Source organism: Arachis ipaensis, chromosome B09, assembly GCF_000816755.2.
Source record: "Arachis ipaensis cultivar K30076 chromosome B09, Araip1.1, whole genome shotgun sequence".
NCBI lineage: Eukaryota > Viridiplantae > Streptophyta > Magnoliopsida > Fabales > Fabaceae > Arachis > Arachis ipaensis.
Genome location: NC_029793.2, coordinates 144,667,485 through 144,678,060, shown reverse-complemented (window position 1 = coordinate 144,678,060; position 10,576 = coordinate 144,667,485). Strand labels below are relative to the sequence as shown.

General features: G+C 38.4%; 1 protein-coding gene across 1 annotated transcript; it reads left to right on the top strand.

Moving 5' to 3' along the window:
- On the top strand, positions 3,364 to 10,333 carry LOC107617775 (homeobox protein HAZ1). The gene is made up of 11 exons (XM_021111149.1): positions 3,364 to 3,532; positions 3,695 to 3,711; positions 4,069 to 5,918; positions 6,805 to 6,970; positions 7,059 to 7,182; positions 7,264 to 7,376; positions 7,482 to 8,039; positions 8,333 to 8,605; positions 8,947 to 9,219; positions 9,354 to 9,443; positions 9,533 to 10,333. The coding sequence occupies exons 3-11, from the start codon at positions 4,129 to 4,131 to the stop codon at positions 9,824 to 9,826; spliced, it is 3,681 nt and encodes a 1,226-aa protein (XP_020966808.1). The 5' UTR covers positions 3,364 to 3,532; positions 3,695 to 3,711; positions 4,069 to 4,128; the 3' UTR covers positions 9,827 to 10,333.

Sequence of the window (10,576 nt, the reverse complement as noted above, 5' to 3'; positions counted from 1 at the left end):
TTTTAAAAAGAGAGACGAACATCTTATAACCTATAAGAGTGGCATGACAAGCTCTCAAATCGACTTCTTCTTGTTGAGGAGAGTCGACCGAAAATTTTGCATTAACTGTAAAATTATCCCGGGAGAGAGTTTGACAACACAACATAGGGTGCTCGTCATGGATTTTCGCGTTGAGCAAAAGTTGAGGAAAAGACATCATACGAAGAACCCAAGGACAAGGTGGTGGCGGATGAAAGGTGAGGAACAAAGAAGCTTCCTAAGACGGGTAGGAGAAGAGGCAAAGTGGGATGGGAATGAAAGCGCAGAAGAGATGTGGAGGGAGATGGCAGAAGTTATTAGAAGAACAGCAAAAAAAGTTTTGGTGAATCTAAAGGAATAGGACCAAGAGACAAGGAGTCCTGGTGGTGGAATGCGAGTATATAAGAAAAGATAAAGATAAAAAGGGAATGCTTTAAAGAGTGGTCTTTATGCCGCAATGCAGATAACTGGAAAAAATATAAGGCGGCTAAGAAAGAGACAAAAGTGGCTGTAAGTGAAGAAAGAACAAGAGCATATGAGGGTCTCTACCAATCTTTGGGCACGAAAGAAGGAGAAAAAGGTATATATAGAATCGCAAAGAGCCGGGAAAGAAGAACGAAAGATTTGGATCAGTTAAGTGCATAAAGGATAAGGATGGAGAGGTGTTGGCTCAAGAGGAGAAGATTAATGAAAGGTGGAAGAGCTACTTCTACGAGTTATTTAATGAGGGACAGAAGACTCTTCCGAGCCTTGGTCGATTATGCACAAGGGAAGAAGATCAAAACTTTGACTACTATTGAAGGATTCGAGACTTCGAAGTAAAAGAGGCTCTAAAGCAGATGAAAAATGGCAGGGCAGTAGGACCTGATAATATCCCGATTGAGGTTTGGAAGGGTCTTGGAGAAAAAGGCATCAACTGGTTAACCAAGTTTTTTAATGAGATTTTAAGGTCAAAGAAGATGCCTGATGAGTGGAGAAAGAGCACCTTGGTACCTATCTACAAGAATAAGGGGGATATACAAAGTTGTGGAAACTATAGAGGGATTAAGCTTATGAGTCATACTATGAAGTTATGGGTAGGGGTGGCAAACGGGCCTAAACCCGCCAGGCCGACCCGCGTAACCCGCCAAAAAAGGCGGGTCGGGCTGGAAAATTGGGACCGCCAAATAGCAAAAGCCCGCTTAACCCGCACCGCTTAAACCGCGGGTTTTGGCGGGCTTTGGCGGCGCGGGGGCGGGCTTCCCCGCCGGACTTTGTATTTTTTTGCAAGGGGTATTTTTACAATTTTTTTTGCTAAAACCCAACTTCCCCTAACCCAACTTACAAGAGAATGAAGATGAAAATTGAGTATTTTGGATTATGTTTATTTTGTTTTAGAGACAATATTGTTAATTATGTTTTGGATTATGTTTATTTTGTTTTGGGAACAATATTTATAATTATTTTTTGGATAAAAACTTGATTTATAATTATGTTTATTAGATATTTATAATTACAAAGATTTTAATGTTTGTGAATATAAAAATTATAATTTGTTTATACAATTATAATAGTTAAAAATAAAAAATAGAAGAGATTTTTTTATATCTTTATATATATTATTTAATAGTTAAAAGTAAAAAAAAAAGATATTTGGTGGGATTAGCCCAATTAAAGACATGTATGATGGGGTCACAACTAGTGTGAAGACTCAAGGTGGTGTGACAGAAGAATTCCCTATTGGTATAGGATTACACCAGGGATCATCCTTAAGTCCATACCTTTTCACATTAGTCTTGGAAGTACTCATAGAACACATTCAAGAGCCTGTGCCATGGTGCATACTTTTTACCGATGATATTGTCCTTATGGGGGAGTCAAGGGAAGACATAAATAAGAAGTTGGAGTTATGAAGAGAGGCTCTAGAAGTGTATGGTCTGCGCATAAGCCGTAGCAAGACGGAATATATGGAATGTAAGTTCAGTTTGAGAAGGAAAAACCCCAATATAGAGGTGAAGATTGGAGAAAACACCCTACGAAAAGTTAAAAGTTTTAAGTATCTTGGGTGCATCATACAGGATAATGGAGAGATTGAACAGGATGTAAATCATAGGATCCAAGCAGGTTGGTCAAAATGGCGGAATGCATCTGGTTTTATATGCGACAAAAAAGTACCTTTAAAACTTAAAGGTAAATTCTATCGCACCGCTATAAGACCGGCTATGCTGTGTGGTACGGAGTGTTGGGCGGCTAAAGGGGAGCACGAACATAAGCTGAGTGTGGCAGAGATGAAGATGTTGAGATGGATGAGTGGTCATACGCGATTGGATAAAATAAGAAATGAAGATATAAGGGAGAGAGTTGGAGTAGCACCCATTGTGAAAAAGATGGTTGAATCGCGTCTCAGGTGGCTTGGACATGTGAGAAGAAGACCGATAGAACATCCAGTCAGGAGGGTGGATGAGATGGAAGATGGACAAAGGGCGAAAGGCAGAGGAATACCTAAGAAGACCATCCATGAGGTGGTCAAACGAGACCTACATGTAAACGATCTCTCTGTAGACATGATACATGACAGTGCACAATGGCGTCGTTTGATTCATGTAGCCAACCCCACTTAATGGAACAAAGCTTTGTTGTTGTTGTTGTTTATAAATTTTGAAAATTAGCGAAAACAGAACAGAATTTTTTGCTTGAGTCTCTGCACATGTTTCAAGAGAATTTTATCTTCCCGCCTCAGTTCTCACAAAAAAAATTTCATAGTCAATCTTTTTTCGAAAAGATCCCCACAAAAATCCATGTGACTTAGGAAGTTTTGCCATCCCTATAATCACCTAACCAAAACAATGATTTCTTCGTCATTGAGTTTTGGGTATTTTCTTCAACCTTTTTTTTGCATGGTTTTCTTCGTTTTTTTTTTCTCTATATGGGTTTTCTTCATCTGATGAGATAGAAGAGTTTGAGCAAGAAGCATCTTGGGCCATTTCCAAAAATAAAGTGGAGGAAGGAGGCCCATGATCCATAAGGTAAATGGACCAGAACCGAGCAAACCAGAAAGCCGAAACCCCGCAATGTTGGGTGAGCGAGTGGGTGGCGCACACATATAGACGCAACTGGAGGGGAGGGAGAGTTTGATTAAATTGAACGGAGAGTGAGAGGAAGGAAGGAAGGAGGGAAGAAGGGAGGGAAGGTGTGAACAGTGAAGTAGCTTACTAGCTTTAGCTATATGCGATGGGAAGGGTGGCCCATGTTTGAAGGACTTTAACCAAACCACCGCTTTTTTCTCTCTTTGCCGCTCTCGCTGAGATTCAGATTCACAATTCACAAAACCCACCCTCCCAAAAATAAATAAAATATAAAAATTAGAAGAAGACAGAGCTCTCACGAAACAACACACACTTTTCTCTTTCTCTTTCTCCGTCTTCACCGCGTAGAAGAATTAGATCAAAGAACCCTTGTTTCTTTGTCCCTATCTTCTTCATTTCTTCCCATTTGCTGCGCCTCCGGACATTACGATGTTCCTCACCGCCACAACGTAAGTTTCCTTCTCTCCTCTCTCTCTTATTTACTTGCCTTCTCAACGTTTTTCTTTGCCTTCATTCGTCTTCTTTGAGCTCGTTTCGACATTCTTCTTTGTCGTCGAAGACGTGGAAAGGAAATTGGTGGTAATAAAAATGTCTGAAACTTCAAAATGCAGTGCACATCATTCCTGATGTCGGTGGTTTCAACTTTCAACTCCTACCTTTTTTTCCCTGCCCTAAATATCCCTCGTGCAATTCATTGTTATTATTTTGTGTATCTGCTGTAGAGTTAGTTAGAGTTAGAGACTACAACATCAAAGCTAGATGCACATGGTTAGATTTGTTCCCTACATTGCTTCTTTGTTGGGTTGCTTATTGTGGTTTAAAATTAAATTCGTGTAATGACTGCATGAGTAAAGATATTTTCGGTCGTGACTTTAAATGTGAATTTTTATTTCAGTAGTTGTTGATTCCCACATCTTGTGTTCATGTTAAGTGTTAGACATGCATTATGAAAAGGCTCAAAGAGGATTGATTCTTATCTGTGTAGCTTCCTTTCCTTCCTGATTATGTGGGTGGATGCTGTCGGCGTGGATATTTCCTTGGACCAATGCAGGGCGAACTAGAAGAATTTACAAGCCCCAACAAAAGTGCCTCTAGAAAGATGCAAACACCGGATGCTGGAACAGAACAATGTCATTTGTCAGAGAAAACATCTCAGGTGGGTTCCGAATGTTTAGACAACAAGCAAGGTGTGCCTGGCAATGTGTTAGGCAGTTCTCTTATTGATGACCAAGCTTCTGAGAAAATGGCCAAGAGTTCTGAGTGTTTGGACAACAAGCAGAGCATGCCTAGTGATGTGTTAACAAGCTCCATGATTGATGAAAACTCAAACCGTGTGGCCGAGAATTCTGAGCTTTTGGACGACAAGCAAAGCATGCATAGTGATGTGTTAACCGATTCCGTGATTGATGAAAAATCAAACCAAGTTTCTGAAAAAATGACTGATGGTACGCAGTGTTTGGGCAACAAGAAAAACTTGCAAGGTGAAGTGTTAACCAATTGTGTAGTTGATGAAAAATCAAATGAGGTCTCTGAAAAAATGATCGAGGGTCCTGAGCATTTGGCCAGCAGGCAAAGCATGCATAGCGATGATGCATTGACCAATTCTGTGATTGATGAAAAATCAAACCAAGTTTCTGATAAAATGTTTGAGTGTCTTGAGCATTTGGCCAACAAGCAAAGCATGCATGGTGCTGTGTTAACCAAATCTGTGATTGATGAAAAGTTAAATCAAGTTTCTGACAAAATGACTGAGAGTCCAGAGTGTTTGGACAACAGGCAAAGCCTGCATGGTGATGTGCTAACCAATTCTGTGATTGATGAAAAAACAAACCAAGTATATGAAAAAATGACTGAGAGTCCTGAGCGTTTGGACAAGAAGCAAGGCATGCATGGCGATGTGTTAATCAATTCTGTGATTCGTGAAAACTCAAACCATGTTTCTCGCAAAATGACCGAGAGTTCTCAGTGTTTGGACAACAAGCAAAGTGTAATTGACGAGGTGTTAACCAGTCATGTGATTGATGAAAAATCGAACCAAGTTTCAGACAAAATGACAGAGAGTTCTCAGTGTTTACACAATGCACAAAGCATGCCAAGCAATGTGTTAACCAGCTCTGTTATTGATGAAAACTCAAACCAAGTTTCTGGAAAAATTATTAGGGGTGCTGTTATTGCACTGCCTGCACAACGCCAGCGTGATTTGAAAAAGAGTTGTCAAACTGCAGAAGGTTCATGCTCTCAACGGAGTACCTCAGAACAAGACCCCTCTCATTTGTCTAATGACAAATCAGAGATCAAATGTCAGCCTTTTTCTCAGAATGGCCAAAATGTGTCCGTGGAAATAAATAATCCTGTAACTGGTTCTCTTGTTGAGAACCAAACGCTATCTGTTCCAACACAAGTGAACACCACTTCTGCAAATGGACTACAGGATCCAGCTCCAGCATCTGTAGATGTGAAAAATACTGGTTTGAATTGTTCAAAAAGAAAATCTACAGCCACAACATCTATGCAGTTGAGCTGCAAGGGTAAAAAAAGCTCAAAATTATTAAAGAAGAAGTATATGCTAAGGTCATTAGGAAGCAGTGATAGAGCTTTGCGATCAAGGACACGCGAAAAACCTAAACCACCTGAGTCAAATAGCAATTTGGTTGATGCTAATAATGATGGCGTGAAGAATAAAAGGGGGAAGAAGAAGAACAAAAAGAGAGACGGGGAAGGAGTTATTGATGAATTTTCTAGAATAAGAGCTCGCTTAAGATATTTATTGAAACGAGTTAGCTATGAGCAGAACTTGATTGATGCTTATTCTAGTGAGGGCTGGAAAGGATACAGGTGCGTTGGTTTTGCAATTACCTTGCTCTTTGTTTAACTTGTAATCTATTTAGCATTTGCCTGATTTATGTTGGATCTTAGCCTCTATTAGGAATGTCATTAAATTGGTTAAATGGTCCAGAGTTTTCTGACCATTGATTCAGTGCCATTTGTAGGATTTCTGAACAACTTGCTTTATACAATGCTCAGTGAATGACATTGTATATTTCTATGCCCTAGAGTAAATAATACAGTATAGCTGTATAGGTGCTACGGTAGTAGGATTTATTATTATTATTATTACAAAAGCTAGAGTAGTAGGATTATTATTGTACTGAGTCTTACTCTTAAGAGTGTAAATGATATGGGCTAATACTAGCATTAACAATTTGTAAATTCTTTGTCTCAGCAAAATAGTATCATTTGCTTTTGTTTAATTGTTATTTCGAGCATAAGCTTTCTCTAGATGATGACTTCTATGTTAAATCATTCTTTCTTCTTATCTTTATTGTTATTGCTATTACAAAAAGTTTTAAATTTGCCTCATTTGGGGTGCTTTCTAATTTCATTTGTCTCAGTTTAGTTTGTAATATTACATTCACTTCCTTTAATTAATCAGTGTTATACAAAAGCCTCTCTTACATGTGACTTACAGTTATAAAGTGACCTTTGTACCCATATTTTCTATCTCTTTTCTTAAGGGTATTCTTGACATTTTTTAAAAATTATTTTAAACTACCAAAGATGAGGGCCATATAACTAGAAAGGGATTCAAGGTGTGTTTCTTTAGTTTGCCCTTATTATTGTGATTGCATACTAATATAAAAGTCTTATCATGGCCTGTGCTTGTTTTCAATATTGAGGTGCCTTAACTGTGTCTACCTGTTGGTTTGTGATAATTTTGCAGTTTGGAAAAGTTAAAGCCTGAAAAGGAGCTTCAACGGGCTAAGACTGAAATACTTCGACGTAAATTGAAAATGAGGGATCTCTTTCGATATTTGGATTCATTGTGTGCTGAAGGAAGGCTTCCTGAATCTGTGTTTGATTCTGAAGGAGAGATTGACAGTGAGGATGTAGGATTCACATGTCTGATTCCTAAATGAAGTATCCACTTCTGGATTTTGGAGTTGTGATTACTAACTTTCAATTTTATGAGTGCAGATATTCTGTGCAAAATGTAGTTCCAAAGAGTTGAGCACAAACAATGATATAATTCTCTGTGACGGTGCTTGTGAACGTGGATTTCACCAGCTTTGTGTGGATCCTCCTTTGTTAACTGAAAACAGTAATCTCTTGTTTACTGCATTGATTGGTCACTTTGTACTTCCAAGTTGTCTATCATTTATTTATTTGCTGTGGCTTACAGTTCCACCTGGCGATGAGGGTTGGCTATGCCCGGGATGTGATTGCAAAGATGACTGTATTGAAATTGTTAATGACTCCTTAGGAACACGTCTCTCTCTTGAGGATAGCTGGGAGGTTGGGGAAATTTATTTATGTGTATTACTGTATTTTTGTTCAATATTGTGATGACTCTTTTTTAGGATTTTTACTCTCCTGATTATGTGACTGGTCCTTGTTCAGAGGGTTTTTCCAGAAGCAGCTGCAGTTGATGCATTCAATGTGGATCACAACTCAGGACTTCCTTCTGATGATTCTGATGATGATGATTATGATCCTGATGTTAAAGAAGATGTGGAGGCTGAAGGGGGTGAATCAAGTTCTGATGAATCTGAGTATGCTTCTGCTTCTGAGAAATTGGAGGATTCAGGCCATGAGGATCAGTACATGGGCCTTCCTTCTGAAGATTCTGAGGATGATGATTATAATCCTGATGCTCCAGATCAAGACATGAAAGTTGCAGAGGAAAGTTCGAGCTCTGATTTCACATCTGATTCTGAGGATCTTGCTGCTACAATTAATGATAATATGCCCCCAGGACACGGTGAAGATATCACATCTGCATCATTGGATGATGCAAAGAAGTTTAAAGGATCCAGCAAAACAAGTAAAGTCGGTAAGAAGCCATCTATAACTGATGAATTGTCATCTTTACTAGAGGCAGATCCTGGCCAAGAGAGTTACACTCCTGTTTCGGGGAAAAGAAATGTGGAAAGGTTGGACTACAAAAAGCTGTATGATGTAAGTTCTGTTTAATGGTACAAGGTTCAAAATAGTATCGTATCAGTTTGCATGCATGGTTATTTGAATTAGGATATGTGAATCTGATACACAACATGACGGTGACATGTGAATGTTCTTTCATATCAACCTCACTATCTAAATGTGATTCTGATGTTGTGGTACATTTCCTTCACATACACAAACATGCCAGCTTGTATGTATACAAGAGTGGATGCATAGAGTCAAAGTTATTTCTTGTCACATTCTTTAGCTCCCCCCGCCTAATATATTCATGTATGCTACTTCTTTAGGAGACATACAAAAGTGATACTAGTGATGATGATGAAGACTGGAATGCTACTGCTACCCCAACTAGGAAGAAGAATGTCACTGGTAAATTGACTCCAGTGCCACCAAATAGAAAAGCCTCAAATAATTCTACACATACTCTGAGAAGTGACGGTAAAGCTGAAAAAACAAATAACTCAGCTGCTAAATCACTTGAAGGCTCTGGAAAATCAGGTTCCGGGGAGAAAAAACCAAGATCTTCAACATACAACAGACTTGGAGATGTTGCAATTGAGGTAAGGATGAATTACTGTCTAATTAAATGGTACAAAAAGCTGTATGATGTAAGTTCTGTTTAATGGTACAAGGTTCAAAATAGTATCGTATCAGTTTGCATGCATGGTTATTTGAATTAGGATATGTGAATCTGATACACAACATGACGGTGACATGTGAATGTTCTTTCATATCAACCTCACTATCTAAATGTGATTCTGATGTTGTGGTACATTTCCTTCACATACACAAACATGCCAGCTTGTATGTATACAAGAGTGGATGCATAGAGTCAAAGTTATTTCTTGTCACATTCTTTAGCTCCCCCCGCCTAATATATTCATGTATGCTACTTCTTTAGGAGACATACAAAAGTGATACTAGTGATGATGATGAAGACTGGAATGCTACTGCTACCCCAACTAGGAAGAAGAATGTCACTGGTAAATTGACTCCAGTGTCACCAAATAGAAAAGCCTCAAATAATTCTACACATACTCTGAGAAGTGACGGTAAAGCTGAAAAAACAAATAACTCAGCTGCTAAATCACTTGAAGGCTCTGGAAAATCAGGTTCCGGGGAGAAAAAACCAAGATCTTCAACATACAACAGACTTGGAGATGTTGCAATTGAGGTAAGGATGAATTACTGTCTAATTTATGTAAAAAGTTTTCTATATTTTCCTAACACAAAGGCATGAGAGGCACACCTTTTTTTTCATGCATGTAAAGTCAAAAGCTTTTAAGAGTGACCATTATCTTTTTTCAGAGACTTTACAAATCTTTCAAAGAGAATCAGTATCCAGATCGGACCACAAAAGAAAGCTTGGCACAAGAAACAGGACTCACACTTCAGCAGGTCATATCTTTAACATTGCTCTCATAAAGTGAATGCAATTTAGTTTCTCTTGTGACTTCCTGAATAATTCATTCTTTTCCCTCATTCAGGTAAGTAAATGGTTTGACAACACCCGATGGAGCTTTAGGCATTCATCCCATAAGGAACCCAGGACAGGTGAAAATGCTTTGGCGCAGACCACTGATAACATATCTGAAAATGAGGTGGCACCTGGTGGAGAGAACAGGGACAGTGAATTATTCCCCCAAGATGTCACCGGAGAAAACTCAAAAACCCCAAGCTCTAAGAAGAGGAAGGGTATGTCTGAACCCCTGGCATCTGAGTCTCCTCAGAATGCTGATAAAGCATCAAGTCATAAAATGAAGACAAGGAAAAGAAAATGACACATTGTTGACAACTGAAGCTTAATATCTTACAAAGCAGCCAAATTAAGGTATCCAACCTGTCGTGCGATTTAAGTCTCTAAGATGATCAACTTTGGATCTTGTGGATTTGAATGTGTGCCATTTGTATTCTTAGAAAAATAGTTTTTAGATGTCCATCTTAGCAGATTTAGTTTTAGCTTTTCCCCTCATGCGAATTGCAAACACTCAATAGTTGCCCTGTACCCTTTTTAATATTATTTTTTTAGGATCATTTTCATTTACAGAGACCCCATTCCTTCATTTTTTGAGGGTTGTATGCCAACAAGACAAAACGCCAAAGTAGAAGATGAATATTAGGGGAGATCTTTTTTCTTTAAACATTAGAATTCAATTTTCATCATTCTATTGACATGTAGGCAATAGTAACAGCTTATAACAGCTAGTGTTTTATTATACATTACAAGTTACAACTTACAAGTTGCACAAAATGCAACACTCGTCTTGCTATTTGAGGGTTATCTTCTATCATGTTTCTTTTGTATTTTTTAGGCTATGGAACTGTGATTTGAGCATCAGAATTGAAATGCGATTACACGATTCCTAACTATTACACGTCTAGGATCATTATACTGCTGGGAAGAAGCTATTCTATCTGTTCAAAGTCCTTCGTTTGACATAATTTAGGATGCGCTTGTTCATCTACATCTGAAAAAATTTAGAAAATTTCTCCGATAAAAAATCATCATTTTGATTGAAAAGTTTTTCTTC